The 19205-nt window shown below is 42.8% G+C and overlaps 1 protein-coding gene across 7 annotated transcripts in view; it reads right to left on the reverse strand.

Moving 5' to 3' along the window:
* The window catches only part of TTC7B (tetratricopeptide repeat domain 7B), a 225405-nt gene that overhangs the window by 69491 nt on the left and 136709 nt on the right, over positions 1-19205 (reverse strand). For all 7 annotated transcript variants that reach the window (XM_064486195.1, XM_064486194.1, XM_064486193.1 and 4 more), the window contains one exon: positions 17624-17784. In XM_064486195.1, coding sequence (XP_064342265.1) covers positions 17624-17784 — 161 coding nt within the window. The remainder of the gene's footprint in view (positions 1-17623; positions 17785-19205) is intronic.

The raw sequence follows: 19205 nt of genomic DNA on the forward strand, positions 1-19205 counted from the left end.
CAAAGGTACAGCCAGGCTGAGATGATTTGCCAGCCACGTCACCTACGTCCCACTGTAAAGTAAGGAAGATGTTTCCCTAAGTACAGCAGGAAGTCATGCTGGGAAAATGGTACATTCCTATCCCCTACCCCGGCTCAAAGTCCATTAACCTAATTACATTTTTTTTTTGTTCAGAGATTCATTGAATATTTATAGGAAATTAATGAAGAAATAGAGGAACCTCGCTGAAATACTGATCTGTGTCTCTGAGAGCCCAGCATCCTGCACAGTGCCTTTTATGATCTGGCTCCTGCCCACATGCTTAGCCTCAGGCTGCCCACCAGCTACGTCCCCCATTCTAGCTGCCATCAACTTCCTCCATATGTCACCCTCCTTCACGCCCCTGGGTCTTTGCACATGCTGGCCCTTCTGTCTAGAATGCCTTTTCCATCCATTTCTGCTTTTTAGGCCTCTACTCATCTTTCAAGATTCAAGTCAAACAGCACTCCCACCCCGGCCCTCCACTGAAGCCAGCCTTAAATAATGCTCTAAAACTCCCAAATGGAAATGCAGTTCCAGAAAATACAAGAGCTCTCAACTGTGAAATAATAAACTATAAACCAGGAAGCTTTGGTGTTCAAGACGAGTGGAATAATAACAATTACAGCAGCAGCTGCCAGATGCTTTACATACGTGATCACCGAGTCTCACAGCACCCCTGCACGCCAGGTTGAGAGCTAAGTCATGTGCCCGAGTTCACACTGCTGGTCACTGGCAGAGCAGAAATGTAAACCCAAACCCATCTGACTCCAAAGCACTGGGCAAAACAGAGAATGACTTAAAATATTCTAACCACACTACTGACACTAGTGAAGATACGGAGCATTTTCTAACCCACTGCCAAATACTTAAAATGCTAAAATGTGCAAAGGTATGTGTTAGATACTGTGTGGAATGAAAAGTGGCATGAAATAGGGTCCCTTGCCCTCAAAGAAATCATAGTCCAATCCACAGAAAAGACCTCGCCTCGAGTATCAGGCAGGATTTCTGGCTTCGGGACAGATCACAGACCTGAAAGCTGCTGGAAAAGAGGAGTCTGGGCTGCTGGGGCGTTGCTCCCAGGATCCATCATCCATGGTTCTTCAGAAACCATCATTTTGCCTGTGCTTCTTGTGACTTGCCTCTTTTACTCAAAAGTCAGGTGCATATAAAACTCTATTGTCATTTGAAGGAGGCAGTTAATCAAGATTTTACTTTTCATTCAAACTAATAGAAATGCTATTTTACCCTATTTTTGGAATTTTTTGAGGATCCCAAGACAACTCTTGAAATAACAACTGTCTGGCTTAGTGCAGAGCTTAGAAAGGAGCCCCACGGCCCCTGGTAAAGCTCTGAGCCTGTGGCATTGTGCCTTTTCACTGGGCACCTTAGGGAATGTATCAGGTATCAGGGTGGCACTTAATCAGGGATGAGGATGGTCTAATCCTCACCCCCAGGAAGACTCTCCTCACCCCCTGGAAACTGCCCCCAGCCAGTAGACACTCGCCTCCAGCACATCCCTCTGGTTTATCTTTATCCTGGACCCCACTCCCACGAGTCCCAGGCTCCACAGGATTCCTCGAGCTTATCGCAGACCCTCACATCTCCCTGCCTGAGTCCGTGGTGTTCCCTCTGCCTGCCTGGAAGTCCTCCCGCCTGCACCCCTCCCACTCCACCTGTGACAATCTCCCCATCGGATATCTCCCATGACCCCCAACCTTGGGCAGCATCTATCTTCTTCTTCATCTCATATATAAAAATGTTTTTTGTTATCTGTTTATTCACCCCATATTTGTACAGTTGACTACCTCTACGTCAATGTGCCAGATAATGAAATTGAATTTGTTCATCCTTTTGTCAGTCATTAAAAAAAAATGCCTGTTATGCCCAAGGCCACAGAGGGGAATAAGACAGAGTACCTTCCCCCTCCCAAAGCTCATAGTCTAGTGTTATATACACATGCTATGTGATGAACACAAACAGGCATATGGACAAGGTTCCTTGGCAGCACAAACAGAAGGAGACAGAATCTGCCTGGGGGTCATGGAAGATAGCGGAGAAGTAGGACCTGCACAATTAGAGTGGGAGAGGCAGAGGGGAGGGACCTTGGTGGAAGGAACATTTTGAGCAAAGGCAGGTGTGCTCAGGGAATGTCTGGAGTCTGGGATATGAGGTTGGGGACCGAGATAAAGCTAAAAGGGTAGATATTGCTAAACTCTGAAATTGAATATGCCTCACAAAGCTTTCTGGTGAAGAACTCTTAATGGAAATAAATTAGAAAAGTTTAGAGGAATACTACGGTAGCAATTCCCTCCAACCTTACTTGGCAGTAATAAAAAATGAGCTCATTAAACGCGTCACGGAGGAAACATAGGTATTAATAAATAAAACTCTAATTAGCAGATCTGTAAACGCTGTATTCAAGGCAGCTGATTCAGAAAGAAAACCACGGGAACCTTGAACGTTTGGTATTTCGCGCTGATCTGTGTTTGTGTGCTCTTGGGCTCAGCATGCCAGGGACCTGTCTTTGTTTATCTGCTGAATGTAGGCATGGATGCAAAACAGCTGTGCAGAGAATGCATGTGGTATCTGCCCAGGAGGGGCAATGGCCACAGGGGCCTTCAATACCGCCCATCTCTCGCTTCCAGGGAGCCTGACCTGAGAGCTGGAGTGGTGCTGGCAGCCAGACACCCGACGGGAAGTGAGCATCTGTTGCCAGATTAAAGGAAATAATAAAAGGCACTTTAAAAGAAATAATTAAAAGAAATAATGCACCAAGCAGAGGTGGGGGTGGGGCTAGGGAGGCAGGTATGTTGAAATGAAATTTTAAATTAGGAAGATGGTCTGGCAGCCCCAGATCAGAATGGTAAGAGCAGTCAAAAGAGATGTGCCCCAAGCACGTGGTGACTAGGAGGAGAGGTGGAAATCTGAAGCCAGTGAGTCAGCTGGGAAAGGAGTCTGAAAGGACTGAGCGGCAGCCCCTCGCTGGTTCTGCAGATGCTCTTACCAACGACCTCTAACCAGCCCCTCAGAGAGGGCTGCGGGCTGCTTTCAGATTCCAGCGTGGTGTCACGAAAAAAAAGTCCATCTCAATTCCTTGTCGCCCACCTTTCTGATGGCCTACTGGTCTCAGGGCCCTTGCTCTCCTGTCTGGGTTCCCAAAGAAATCCAGTCCCAGGAGGTGGTGTTCTCTGTAAAAAGCAGCCTCTGATCCAGGGCTGAGTCACCATCACTGAAAATCCACGCCGTGACAGGCCTGCGAGCAACCGGGCCTGGCGCGGTCCCACAGGCCCAGTCACCACCAGGTGAGCCAATGACAGGTGGGCTGCAGCCACGCCGGCCCCAAGCTGAAGCCTCCAGCTCCTGAGGCTCCTCTGACAACCGCTGGAAGGGCTGGGATGTGGAGGCAGTTCCTGTGACTGCTCCTATTAGACATCAAATGATGCTCGGGGTCTCACTAATGATGACTGTTCAATAAATGTCACCTGAGTGAATGATCTATCTACTCAGCTACAACACAGGAAATAAACAGTTTCCTTGATCATATGGCTCACCTAATTGCTGTACTGGCATGCTGTTCATTGACCTATTAGGGAAAAAGTACAGATTCTTCCCATTAACCCAAAGCTGGAGAAGGCCTTGAGAGGGCCTATGATGCTTTGCTGCTCGGTGCTGCCAGGCCAGGCAGCCTCTGCATCCCCTGGGAGCAAGTGAAAAATGCAGAAAATACCCCTACTCTAGACAAATGGATCAGAATCTTCATGCAACAAGATTCCCAGGTGATATGTGTGCAAATTTGAGTTCAGAAAGCACCACTCTACTTCACAACTCTCCATCCTAACCTTCAATGGTCTGATTTTTTTAAGACCCCTTTAAGAGGAACAGCATTCCCATAGCCCCTACACTTCGGAAATTCTACCTGTGTTTATTTCATCCCAGTGAGAATTTTGAGGGTATTCTATTCTTAAATTCAGAGGGAATTCTGATCAACCACTTACATTAAGCTTACAAACGAAGGCTGCCCTGACCTGTGGTCTGGAACAGACTGCTTCCCTTCCTTCTGGAGAGATTCCCTGGATGGCATCCTGGTGGCTGTGCTATAACCCCGTCCAGGCCCTTCCTGACCATCTCCAGGGAGGGTCAGCGTACTCATCCAGGGGCACCATTCACATTGTCACCCACATAAAGGGCAACCCCCGAGCCTACAGAGCACTAGCCAGTCATCCACTCCCTTGGGGGTCCTCTTCAGGGTGGGAAAACTCAAATGTCTTCCAGAACCAGGCAAATAAACAGGAGCTGGGCTCAAGAGCTCAGGGAGTGTCCAGAGTCATGCCTGCCTGCCTGCCCTAAAGGTAACCAAATGCAGACATTGATGGAACATACATTAACCTCCTGGAACTCTGCTAACACATGTCTGCTCGCTGGGAAATCCCTAGTCTGCCAGCTTTTTAGGGATCAAATCTGAGTACCTGGTTTCCTTGACAAACCCCCAAAGCACATGCTGACTCCTGCTTGGTTTGCTAACAGAACCACCAAAGTAGGGTTTGAAAGGTATGACTCTTGTCACGAGCGCATCTCTCTAAGAACAAAGCCCTGCTGAGCAACCGGCCCAGGTAGCTCGATGGCAGACTTCTGTCTGGTAGGTTGTTGTTTTTTTTTTTACCACTGAGGAAGTTCTAGAAATCTGAGCACTTTCAGGGCCTGTGGTTGCTGGAAAAGAGGGGCCGCACAGTGCCGGCAGATTTTGGGGGGGTCATTCAGCACATTTTCCACGCTGGCCTCCCTGTCACCATGAACCTCACCCCAGTCCAGGCTCCCAGATCTGCTGGTTCCTGGGAAAATCGACACCACGCTTGCTCGACAAAACAAAGTGTCAGGAGCAGACAGCCCGCTGTACAGAACTCAGCAGCCCCTCGTCCTCGCCTGGGAGGCTGCTTGTGAGTGACGGCGGTGCTGGGGACGGTCCCCGCCGTCTCTGAGCCTCTCTGTATCCTCATCCTGCCTCCTCTCTGTGACAGGCAGGGACTCCTGCTAGATTCCGTATCAGTTACATTTTGCTTCTCATTTCAGTCAAAGTGTCAACAATCTGGACTGCTCCCCCATCCTCCTGGTGGTATTTTTAGAACAAACAAACAACTGACATATTTAGCTGAAATAAATCACCTCAAGAAACCCCAGTTTGGCTTATTCTTTGCTCCCACCTCAGCTAGTTATCTCAGCTCCGATCGGTGGCCTGGAACCTAAGCTGGAAATGACCTGGACAGGCTGAACTGAAAACACCTGCAGAATCACTGGCCAGGTCTGAAAGGCCTCCTCCAAGTGACCGAGTTTGACACTTTTATGAAGGGAGCCATTTCATTCAGTGTTATGACCACTGACCCCAACAGTTGGGACGATTTCCTGAGCCCTGTCTGACCAGGCAGTACCAGGAGCTGGGAGGGGTGCACAGAAGTAGGAGGCAGAGAACCCCCTGCCCCCTAGTTTGGTGAGCGAGTCGGTGAGCAAGTGCCTTTGGCCCAGAGACTTATCTGGTACGTAAACGTGGGGATAGGAAATATTTGCAAGCAGGTTTTCTCATTTAACTACTCTGGCTCTAAAAAGAAACTGTTTATTCTCTCTGAACCACAAAGCCACTGGTCATCTCTAAAATGGGGAGGGTGTGAACCAAAAGCAGATCCACTGACCGGCCACTCCCCAAAGGCCATCTCTCTGCAGGACTTCCCTGTCTTTATTTCTGACTCAGCTGCCCTATTGCCCCACATCCCCGAGTCTGAGGATGGGAGCTCAAAAAGAAATGACACATTTGGGCCCATTTCAGGGATAACAGCAGATGTGAAAGGAATGGGAATTCTATAGTCACTGAGACCTAGAAGGTAGAGGGCCTGGCCAGGTGACACATGGACTCAAAGGGATCCCTGAAGTTCTGTGGTTCAGAACTGGCACCCTCCACCCAAAGTCAGGAAGGGCGCTGGAAAGGAAGAAATGGTGCTGGGAAGTTGGCTGGCTCTTTGGGACCAGAGGTGGACAAGGCATCCCCCCGGGATCAGAGGCCGAATGTGGCCATGAGTCCTTGCACAGAAACCTGCTTCTGTGAATCCTGGCCTGTTTTACCCATGTTCTCTCTTTACCTCCTGTATGTTCCCACTTAGCACACCATGAGGTTTGGTTGGTTTTGTTCTGCTTGTTTCCAAGGTGCCAAGGGAGATGGTGGGGACTGCGCTGCTCCTGGATGGCATGGGTGATGGTGGCCGCAATGGTGATCTTTGTTCTTCTGAGGCATTCAGCACAGCCCATGGCAACCCCTCCACATCGCACAGTGAGGTGTGTGAAAGCAGGGACGGCGCCTCCCTTGGCTGTGGCTCTCCTTGGCCTTGGCCTTGGCCTGGCACACACTTGGCAGAAAGCAGGGCTCTCTGATCCTTAACTGGGGGAATAGTTAAAGGACAGTGAGTCTGACTCTCTGCAGGTGGGTGATGTGTCCCCACCAGCTGTTTCAGCCCAGGATCCCACAAAAATGCTTAGGGGATAAATTGGGAGCTTCTCTTTTTGCTCTCCTTTGCACTCAGATGTTTTGTTTTGTTTTGAACTAGTATATTTTCATTACCTTAAAATGCAAAAGACCATGAACTGGCATTCAACTATATTTGGACCTTTTGAGTTTTTTCACGCTTGGCAGGGTAACTAGCAGGAGCTTTATATGACGTTTGCAGAAAGCAGACATCCTCATTTCATCACTTAGCGGAAGTTGGCAGAGTGAAAAAGGAAATGGATGCTAGAAGAAACACAGGTAGACATGCTTAGCTATGGACTAAGGCCTCCGGGCCACTCAGCAAGGTTGTCAGTTTCAACCACTCACTGCACAAATACATAGTGATGTTTCCAGCGAGCCAAGCTCTGGGCTAGAGGCTGGGGGTCCAGAGATTTCCAGGAAACACCCCTCTTCATGATTTCTGAAGATGATACTCCATCTTTTGAATGGTAGAATCAGATCTCTAGAATTTGAGGCGCTGTAAAGTTAAGCACTGAAAAAAATAAGCCTTCCGCATGCCACCATGGGGGATGGTTGGCTCTGTGTGGCTGCCCTGGCCTGGCCTCTCCCAGCAGCCAGGAAGCTCAGCATGCCCTGAAGGTTTTGTCTCCGGCATGCTCAGACAGAACCAGGTAAGGGGGGACTCTCAGGAAAGGAAGCAGAGTATTCCTGTGAGGACTGTAAACTGGGGGCAAACAGCCACATGCACACTGGGCACGCGGAAATGGGGAGAAGAGTTTGTGCCAGCACAACCCCATCTGCGGACGAGCCTCCCCAGCCCTGGAGGAAGGAGGATCCTCTCATAAGCAAACAGCTTCGAAAACATTTCTCCTTCAGCTCCTCTTTTCCAGTTCTTCTCCCCTTGTCTCACAACCCTGATCTTCAGTTTCTAGGACATTTTTCACCACTTTGGGGGGATTCTGTCCCTCTTGACAAGCATCTACTTTTACTGAAGGCAACCCATAGACCCAGAACCTCACAGAAAGATTACAGAAATGGCTGGAGTAGATAGAGGCTGCTTCCTTGCTTCAGCAAGTCCCTCCCAGAAGAATAGTGGCTTAATTATCCAGAACCAGAGAACCCAAGGGCAGAGGGCCCCCGCCACCTACTCTCAGCCCTGCGAGGATGCTGGAAACCCTCCTGCCACCACATGTCAAAAAGGAGAGGTCAGGAAGTTGATTTTTCAAAACTGTGGTAAAATATACAGAACATAAAATTTACAGTTTTAAAGTGTACAGTTCAGTGGCATTCAGTACATTCACACTGTTGTGCAACCACCACCACCATCCATCTCCAGAACCTTTTTCATCTTGCAAACCTGAAATTCTGTATCCATTAAACAGTAACTCCCCACCTTCCCCAGCTCCTGGCACCCACCATTCTACTTTCTGTCTCTGTGATTTTGACTACTCTGGGACCCTCATATAAGGGTAATCATACAGTGTTCGTCCTTTTGTGACTGACTTATTTCATTACCATAACATCGTCAAGGTTCATCCATGTCGTAGCAATGTGTCAGCATTGTTTAGAACAGCAATGTTCTAAAGCTGGATAACATTCCATTGTATGTGTGTACCGACTTTCGTTTATCCATTCATCCATCCACAGATACCTGGGTCCCTTCTACCTTTTGGATATTATGAATAATTCTACCATGAAATGAACATGAGTGTACAACATCTCAATTGAGCTCCTTCTTTCAATTCTTTTGAGTATTTACCCAGGAGTGGAATTGCTGGATCATATAGTTATCTATTTTTTTGGGGGGGGGGACCTCCATACTATTTTCCACAGTAGCAGCACCGCTTTACATTCTCACCAGCAGAGCACAAGGGTTCTAGCTTCTCTGCATCCTCTCCAACACTTGTTACTATCTGGGTTTTGGGTTTGTTTTTGTAATAATAGTCATCCTAATGGTATCTCATTGTGGTTTTGATTTGCATTTCCCTAATGATGAGTGATGCTAAGAATATTTTCATGTGTTTATTGGCCATCTGAATATCTACTTTGGAAAAATGTCTATTCAAATCCTTTGCCATTTTTAATTTGAGTTTTTTTTTTTAATTGTGGCAAGTTGATTTGAAATAAGCTACTGTCCCACTTAATTTGCTCTACTTTGATCTGTGGTGTCTTTTAGGCTGTCACCCACTCTCTGCCCAAAGATCCCCTCCCCAACTTATATCTGAGAACAGGCACCCCTGGTTTGGCTACCTTGCACTCATCCCTCCCAAACACCCTTCGGGTATCCATGGATCATTTCTCTAGTGTAAGAAGATGAACAGCCTCCTTCTTTGTGGTCCAACTTTCTATCAAATGCAAATTTAATGGGCATGTTCATTACTCCATCACTCAGCTCAGGCATAAAAATAGCCCATAACACCTGGCCTCTCAGTAATTGCTACATCAACACATTACTCAATATGATATTTCAGCTTAAACTGAGTTTCTCTGAGTGTGCGTGTGTGTGTTAAGTGAGACACAGTGAGAAAAAGACACAGTCTAACTTGTCAAGTCATGATTTGTTTTTAAACCAGATATATACTCCACTCAAGAAAAGAATGATCCTCATCATGTTTTCTGGTTTATTGGAGAGATTAACAAAGGAGATAGGATAGAAATCCTGCTCATGTGGACTGTTAGCTCTAAAAGAGCATAAACTGTCTTTCTCTTGTTCACAACAGCATTCCCAACCCTACACGTGGCAACTGGACTGTGGGGAGAATGCAGGGCTTTAAAGGCACAGAGTGCAGAGGCCAAGGCCAGCCTGCCTGGGTTCAAAGCATGACTCTGTCACTTACTAGGTGCATAATCTTGGACAAATCACTTAACCTCTCTGTGCGTTAGTTTCCCTAGCTGTAAATGGGGATGATCATACTACCAACCTTTGACGGTCTCAGGATTATTAAATTAGTTTAAAATATGTGAAGTCCTGATAAGAGTTGCCTGTCACAAAGCAGTAAGTAAATGCTAGTGGTTATTATTGCTAAATGAGTGAACAAATGGACGAAATAATGAATGTTATATATCTTCATTTCTTTCCATACAGTTGGTTCCTATTGGTGTAAACAGAAATGTGATTGTCTGACAAAATCTGCTTCCACACATGGGCGAGCAGAAGACGACCTGTGGAAGAAGAAGAGCTCATCTTCCAATCTGGTGACTGAGGGTTTGTTTCGACATCTGAGGTATCAAAGCCATGGATCCGAAAACACACTTTAAAAAGTTGTCCAAACAGCATAATGATCTCACTTCACTTGTATTTGTATTTTTGAGAAGTCTCAAAAGTTGCTTTTTGGTGCTTTTTGTGGTGACACTTGATGGTTTCTTAAGTGTGCTACTGATGTGATGACCTCTCGGAGAGCATGTGAATCAGGGAGTGCATGTGTTCTATTTAAGGAGGAAAGAGTAAAATTCAAATCAACTAAGAATCTGTAATTAGGAAAGTTGTACAACCACAATTTGTCTCAGGGCAAGAAACTGCACCCTGGCGTGGCTGCCCTTAGCAGCTGAATTCGAATAACACATCTCAGTTACACTAAAGTTCTCAAATGCCACCACTGGTATGATATTCTCTGATGTGTTTTCCAAAGACAAAAGAAACCAACTGTCAGTTCTCCTTGCAATATTTTATCTAAAAATAAATAATCCCATGGAAGAAACACAATGTCTGTGAGGGCCTGACTTAGCCCCAGACACACTGTCTTCAGGAGAGACAACAGTTCCAACATTACCTGGCACCTACTTCTTGGGCCAATGAGGAAAATTACTAAGTAAAATGTATTAATCAATTAGAACATTTTTGCAAAGCTGCATTTCAAAAGAAGAAAGATCGAGGCTCTTATACCAAGTACAAGAGATAGTGAATCTCTCAAGATTTACGAACACTGTTCAACATAAAAATGTGTACTTTGTTAAAGTTTATTTTGGGAAAACCTTACAGTGTGTTAGAGACATTTAACGCATAATCAACAAATACTAATCTTTCATTCTTTTGTTTAGGTATTTAATAGTTATAGGTTTTAAAAAACAATTTTTCAACAAGAAAAAAAAGGCAATAGAAGAGGAACAAAAAAGACAAGACACATATATAGAAATGGCAGATATATATTCAGTCATATTTAGTTGTATTAAATGTGAATGGACCAAACACTTGAGACAAAAGGCAGAAATTATTAGACTAAATAAAAAACCAAGAGCCAACTACATGCCACCTATAAGAGAAGAACTATTGGAAGAAACAATGGCTGAGAATTTTCTAGAAATGATAAACAATACAAACCATACATACCAAGCCACAGTTTTAACAAGTCCAGTGGGTCCCGAGCAGGATCCACTCTTAGCCATATCACAGTGAAAAGGCCAAGCATCACCAACAATGGCACTTAAAGCAGCCAGAGAGAAAAGACAGATGACACTGAAATGAACTAAAATTAAACAAATAGTTGATTTCTCAACAACCACTAAAAGAACAAGATCACTTCTTCTGTGAGGAAACGTGAGCCTAGACTCAGAGATCCAGTCTGCAAATCTCTTTTGAGAGTAAAGCCAAATACCATTTTAGACACAAATGGAGAAAGTTTGCCGGCAACAGGCCCTTAATAAAATTTCTAGGATAATCACTAAACAACAACAACCAAAACAATGTTTCTTTTCCAAATTAGTAAAGGAAAAATATGTAATAAAAAATAATCACTCTAAAAGAAGGTAGAAAAGGAGAGGAAGAGATATGAAAAAAGAGCAGGACATACAGAAAACACAAATGAAGTGGAAGACACTAATATAAATATGTCAGTATTTGCAATAAATGGAAATGACCTACATGTTCCAGATAAGACTCAGCCTGAGTTTAAAAAAAAAAACAGCTATATATAATGAGCACAAGAATGCATCTAAAACATAAGAATATAAAAAGTTCAAAGTAAAAGAATGGAAAATGTGTTCCAAGCGCACACACACATATTGTATGTGTGTATATATGTATAGGCACAGAAATATGTGGATATTTGTATATGGATGTGTGTGTAGATCATACAAAATAGACTTCAAGGAAAAATGAATTATGCAACTTCTTACATATTGGTAAAAGGCTGAATTTACCAAGAAGACATAGCAATTCTAAATTTATATGCACCTAACAGCATGGTTTTAAAATATATAAAGCAAAAATTGCTATAACTATGTGGTGAAGCAGGAAAATCTACCATTCTAGTGGTAGATTTCAACATACCTCTGCTCAATAATTGATAGATTAAGTAGACAAAAAATATTGATAAGAATAAAGATCTGAATAGCAGAGTTGCTAGTTTAACCTAATAAAATATAAAATATACAAAAATTTACCCTCAAATGCAGAAAGCATTCTTTTCAAGCACATATGAAATATTTATAACAAGGGACTATATGCTGGGCCATAAAACAAATCTCAACAAATTTCAAATTTGTATAGATTATAGTCTCTGAACACAATTCAATGAAGTTAAAAGCCCATTGACAAAAGATAAGTACAAAAACCCTCAAAAAACACTGTTCTAAAATAATGAGTCAAAAAAAGAATAATGGACATTTAAAAATATTTAGAACTAAACAAGAACAAAAATTCACATATTGAAACTTGTGGTTTATAGCTAAAGCAGTACTTAGTGGAATATTTTATCTTAAATGCTATGTCAGAAAATGAGAAAGTCAAAAAACTAATAAACTAAACATCCAACTTAAAATGTTAAGAAGGAAAACCAAATAAAACAAAACAGAACAAACTTCAAGAAAATAGGAGAAAAGAAATAATAGAAATAAGGACAGAAATTCATAAAAGAAAAAGTAGATGTATAGTCAAGATGATAAAAAAGCTTCTGGTTCTTTGAAAAGATCAATGACAGATTTCTGGCAAGACTGTTCAAGATGAAAAAACAAAAAAAGGAAGGCATATTAAACAATATTAGGAAGGAAAAAGACTTAACCACAGATGCTGTATGACAATAAATAATTTTAAAACATGATAAACAACTCTATGCCAATAAAATTCAGAATTTAGATTAAATGGACTAATTCTTAACGTATACAGAGGATATTAAACATAGCTTAATAAAATAAGAGGTAGAAAACCTGAATATCTTATAACTATTTTTAAAAAGCATCAGAAGTCTTTCCATGGAAAAAAGACCAGCCCCAGATGGTTTTATAGGCAAATTCAACCAAAACTTATTATTCTAGGAACAAATAATTCCAATCTTACACAAAGATTCCAAAACACACAAAAAAGAACTACTCCAACTCATTTTATGAGGCTGGCCTAACCTTGATGTCAAAACCTGACAAGGATATAAAGAGAAAGGAAAATTACAAGCTATTTCACACATAAACATAAATGTAAATCTTCTTTTAAAAATTTAGTAAACAGAATCCATTAAAAAAAAACTAGTGGATCATGATCAAGTTGGGCTTATTCCAAGAATACAAGGTTAACAACATTTAAAAGTATCAATATAATATTCACAGATGAAAGGAGTAAAATCATATAATCATCTCAATAAATACTGAAAAATCATCTGATAAAATTCAACATCAATTCATGATTAAAAAAAAAAAAACAACTCTCAGCAAGCCTTCTTGGGAAGAAGTAAATTTCCTTAACCTCTTAAATAGAGGTTTAAACAGAAAAGCATGGAATTTTTTTCAGGTAGCTAAGAATAAATCTAGTAAACATCATAAAATCATTATGAAGAAGATTATAAAACTTCTCTTAAAAAGCATTTTTAAAAGCCTAAATAATTAGGGAGATAATGGCCATAGATTAGAAAACCCACTGTCATAAATATCTAATTTTCCCCAAACTAAGCTATTGGATTAAATGTAATTCAAATCAAAATCTGAACAGGTTTTTTTTGTGGATCTTGAAAAGCTAATTTGTAGATTTATATGAAAGCTCAAAGTCATGAAAACAGCCAGAACATCCCTGAGGAGCAAGCTGCAGGGGTGGGCTGACCTCACGTGTAATAAAGTTGTAAGAAGGATGACAGAGTGGCAGTCACTCCGAGACGAGACGGGCACCCTGCCCAACGGAACCCAGTGGAAAGCTCAGAGACAGCCCCTCACACATATGGACACTTGACTTAAGAAAAAAGTGGCCCTGGGGAGGAACCAGGAAAGGAATCTTCAATACGTGATGCTGGGACAGTCGGTAACCACGTGAGAAAAAACTACATTGGATCTCTGACACTCACGTACATAAAACAGTCACTTACAGATGGACGCCTAGCTTCAAGGGTGAAAGAGAACATGAGAGAGCTTTAGAAGACGACCTAGGAAAGGTGTCTTAAACTAGACACAGAAGTACTAACCATAGATGCCACTGATAAATTCAACTATACTTAAAAATTAAGAACTTCTGCTCATCAAAAGGTATCATTAAGAGAAAGCAAAGACAAGACACAGATTGGGAGAAGATTTTTACCACACATATAACCAACAAGAGCATTTTTAACCATAATATATAAAGAAATCTTACAAATTAATATTGAAAAATACCAACCAAATAGAAAAGGAAGAAAGACTTCTATGTGTGCTTCATAAAAGAGAAAAATTTGGTGACCAATAAGCAAATAAAAAGGTGTTCAACCTCATTGATAATGAAGGACATGCAGCTTAAACTCACAATGTGACACCACTGACCAGCGATCAACACGCCTAACACCTAGCGTTGGTGTTTGGACCTGCATGTCTCCCGGGCGCTGTTGCTGGGGATGCAAATGACATGTCGGCTTTGGAGAACAGTTTGGAATTATTTGGTAGAATTGAAGATACTCGCAGCTTATGACCCAACAATTTCACTCCTAGGTGTCGACCTAACGAAAAGCTTACACTTGTGCACCAGGAGAACCGTGCAAGGACATTTACCGCAGCATCGTTCACAATAGCCGAAAACGGAAAACAACCCACATATCCACTTACGGTAGGCTAGAAAAATAAACCTTAATATATTTATACAATAAAATACTATCCATCACTATAAATGAATAAACTGCTGCTGTATGCAAGAAGGGAGAACCTCAGGAACATCATGTTAAGCAATGAAAGCAAGTAGCATATTGTACATGTTTGGTACAATTCCATTAAAATTTTTTTCAATATGCTAAACTGGAAATTTTTATTCTTTGCTTTTTTTTTCTTTCTTTTTGGTGGGGAAGGTTTGTTTGTTTGTTTGTTTATTTTAATGGAGGTACTGGCGATTGAACCCAGGACCGCATGCATGTTAAGCACACACTCTACCACTGAGCTACATCCTCTCTACCTAGAAATTCTTATTATTTAGGAGTACAAACATACATGGTATAGAAACATGAGAGAATGCTCAACACAGAATTCATGATGGTGGTTAACCTGTGAGGCCAGAGGTAAGGGAATAGGACAGCGGGAGTGCACAGGAAATTCATAGGCAACATCGATGATCTTTTTCTTTTTGTTTGCTTTTTGGGGGTGAGGCAATTAGGTTTTTATTTTTTATTTTTAGAGGAGGTACTGGGGATTGAACCCAGGACTTCATGCATGCTGAACATGCTCTCTACCACTTGAGCTATACCCTCCCCCACAATGTTCTTTTTCTTAAACGAAGAAGTGGGTACACATATGTTAGTTGTATCATTATTTTAAATAGATTTCATAAATAGTCTTTTGCTTCTACTCAATATTCAATAATTTGATTCTAAAATATCACAATTAAAGACACTGTACTAGTAGTAATGACAATATGAATTCCTACTTATTACTGGGTGATTGCCACGTACAAATGCCTTAAATGGACTGGTGAGGACAGCTGAATGCCCTTGGAGGAGCAGCTGGTCTCTCCAGTGTTACTCATCCTTACTGTCACCATGAGACAATAAAGTTGGTGGTTCAGTATTTTGAATAACCTTAACAGGGACCAGAAAGTTTTGTAGTTCTCTGCATTGAGCTAAGAGGCTAGTTCAATCAATTCTCGGTTCAACGGGTTCAGTGCTCAACTGTTGGACAGACCTGACCCGAACGGAGGGCAAGGCTCTCACCCCTAGCTAGCAGGGATGGATAAAACACCCATGACACACTCAGTCTGTGGGAGGTTACGGCTGCTAGGACACAAGAACCACGAGGCCACCCCAGGCTTCCAAGAGTCTACAGTTCTGCTGCAGACAAGCTTGTCACAAACAAACAGATGCTACCTGGCACTTGGGACAAGTGCCTACATAATCTGGTTTAGGTTGGAGTCGAGACATTTTTACCCAGGTCGGAAAGAAAACATGCGATCCACTCACTACATCTGGCCCTGACTTTTAATAAAGTGTTCTTGGGAAGAAGTTTCCCATCACAAAGGAAGAAATACAAATATTTAAAAAGCAAACAAGTCATCGGCTGCTCTCAGCCCTGCTGCCATATGCTTTGCTTTTTTGAGCTTACAGCTTAACATTAAAATAACAGGCTCGCATTCCTCAAATATCTCCACTGCTGTTCCTTACTTCTACTACTTGAAAAGGCTGTCAGCTGCTGTCACTTGGAGGCATTACCATATTAGCCACCACTGTTTACTGCTTACTGTGTGGTGTGGCTATTAGTTTAATAAGCCTCGTCTCGGATGATACCCCAGGCTGTCTACGCAGGAGCCACACGCTGGAGTCTAACATCTAACGTCTAATGAAGGTACTTGGGGAGGGAGGCAGAGACGGCCACTTTATAAATATTGATGAGAGAAGCTGAATTCAATTGCATCAGGCTATACTTCACTGATGGGTGAAAAACCGAGTATTTTTAAAAGTGCTTTAACCACTTTAAGGTTCCATGGACTAACCAGCTTTGGATAAAACCCAGAAATATGCTCGGTGTGCAAAAGAGCAAGTTTGAGACCTGCAGGAAGTGAAGCTCTGCGGCAAAGCTCTTTAATTCACTCTGCATAAATAGCTGAACCTACAAAAGAAATCTCTCATCAGAGGTTTCCTGGATGATAATGAGAATTTTCTCGACAGGGAGAAGAGAAGTGCCCTTTCGCTTGAAGACAAAGCAATGTTTGTAATGGAAATGTGTGAACCAATTTTCCAAGGGGAGCTGCTGAAATGCACTGATTAAAACCACAGAGAGGTGATGAGGCAGAGAAATAAAGCCAAGGCCCAGCCACTTAAAATGTGCGACTGTGTTATTTCTCAGAGTGAAGCGAGCCAGCCTTCCCTGCTCCCCCTGCCCCGGCCGCCCCCCGCACTGCTGACCCTGCCACTTGGACAATTAGAACCTGCCAGCCTGCAGGACTGTTTACTGTTTCTGGCCACTGTGTACCGGTTACTAAGCTACTCCGCGGAGGATAAAATAAGAACCGAGTAGCCCAAAAGACAATGCCCTTCTCAACAAAGCCTAACCAACTGGCCTGGCTTCAGTGATTCAGAGGAAAGAGGTGAAGATAAGCTGACAATTCCAGCACCTCACAGTCTGTGATGACAACCCTTAGGTTACGTACACATATCGTTGACTGATTGAAGGAATTCCACTTCCCACGGAATAAAACTGAGACACAAAGAGGTCAGGCATCCTGATCAAAGTTGCCTAAAATATAATAATCACCTGGAACTAGTGGAAGTCCTTGGTAACACAGGACCAACAAGCTATAAAGCAATGTTTTCCAAATTTCAGTCATCGGAGTCTGTTCAACATAGCTTTTGACATATCCATGTATATTAATATTTTCCTTTAAATTGACTTTAAAATAACTCCTTTAAAAACTCTTCATCTCACTCTGAGCAATAATTTCTATGAAGTCACACTTTGATGTGCAGCTATAATTTTTCTAATAAATGTTTAAAAACACATAACTATTAAAATTACAGTGTTCATCCATAATCCATTTAAAATCATCTTGTGTGCCTCAAAGGTACACACTGGGAGAGAAAGGAGAAAGTATTTCAACTTAGTAAGGTTGACCTGACAGACTACGTTTGTTTCTAAATATCATGGAAAAACAAGAACAAAGGGCATTTTGTACTATTTATCGCCAGGATGCCCACAAAGGACTGTGACAGATTGGAGAGAAGGAAGAATACCAATATGTAGTCCAGGATCACTTACATAAAATTTTCTGGGTATTCACTCAGGGCCATGTCAATGATGTTCAGAGCGTCGTGGTAATGCTTTTGTGCTGACAGCAGGAGGGCAAGGAGGTGCAGGGAGTTGGCATCATCGCCCTGAAGTTGAAGAGCTTGGCGTACGTATCCCAGAGCCTCTGGTATCTGGTTTAAAAGAAAACCAAAAAGAATTTTTAGAGACACACACACACACGCGCACGCGCAAGAAGCCACCATTTCAGTGTCTGATTCTCTGTAAACACCAGAAGTTGTCTCACCTCGTGCCACACTCAGATTTTAAGCTGTCTTTATAACAACCCCAGGATATTCACGACAAGCATGAAAACAGAGGCCCCTCCAGTGACAGGATGACTAATGAAGTGACACAGGAGGCTGTTTCTCAGCCTGTCAATACCAAATCTCTTCTTTCTCCCTAAATAAATAATCTCTCTTTTTCCACAAATCTGATTTACTCTTGATTATGCCCAAGATTATTTTACTCTAAATGGAGACAAATAACAAATTGCCAGAAGTTTTTATTGGAATTAAACTTCCTTAGCTGAAATTATTCTCTCTCTCTCTTTTTTAAAGTATTGCTGAAGTGAAAGTGCTTAATAATTTTCAAAACCTTAAACGGCTTTCCAAATGATCACACACCTGTGATTCTTTTCAAATTCCTCTGTCCTGGGTCTCCATTAGACATCAAGGAAATAGGCAAACAAACAAACACCCCACACCTTCCCAAACTACAATCCGAAACAACTACATCCAAGAAGCAAATTGCAATGCCACATACAAAGCAGGTGTATCCAGATTCAAGTAGGACCAGATACAACCTTAACCTTTAAAATCCAACAGCTGTTCAAGACTTTCTTCAAAATCATCCAAGTGCAGGAGTTGATAAAATGCATACATAATGGATATTTGAACACTCAAGATTCTGTGCAGGTTTAACAGTACCCAGGGAGAATTAGGACCTGAAGCTGGATTTTGAAACAGGCTCAGGACTGCAGCATCCTTACACAACATCCAGGGACTCCTTCCTTTCTCGCCTCCAACTCCAGGCCCTGGGCTGGACCTCTTCTGGCTCTCCTGCTTTTCCCCAAACCCTCAGTAGCCTCACCCCTTAGCAGGGAGCCTTCTCTTTCCCAAATCTGTTTGTTTTCCTCTCTGAAATCCCATTTTTGATGAATATAAGTTAAAATGATGGTTATAGAGGCTTTCAGCTTTTAAGCCATAGACTCACAGCCGGTACAGAGGGAGGAAATCATCCCGCCCCACCTGCCATTTCACAGGGAGGGCACTGAAGTCCAGAGAGGTGACATGACTGGAGCAAGGTCACCCAGCCACTAGACGAGAGTGGCTCTAGATCTGACTCCTCCCCGTCCTCTCCTCCTGGTCAAATGGCGTTGGCTCTTGACGATGAGGGCCATAGCCGCACGCCCGCTGAGCAGGAAAACACTGCACGCTGTCATGCTGCATGCCCACGAAGGCTTCTGCTGCACCCACAAGGCTCCATCTACTTCCCCTCTCCCACCCCCAGGGGACAGCCTGCTGTGTGAACAGCACTCAGCTGAGTATTCTGG

This window comes from Camelus dromedarius, chromosome 5, assembly GCF_036321535.1.
Source record: "Camelus dromedarius isolate mCamDro1 chromosome 5, mCamDro1.pat, whole genome shotgun sequence".
NCBI lineage: Eukaryota > Metazoa > Chordata > Mammalia > Artiodactyla > Camelidae > Camelus > Camelus dromedarius.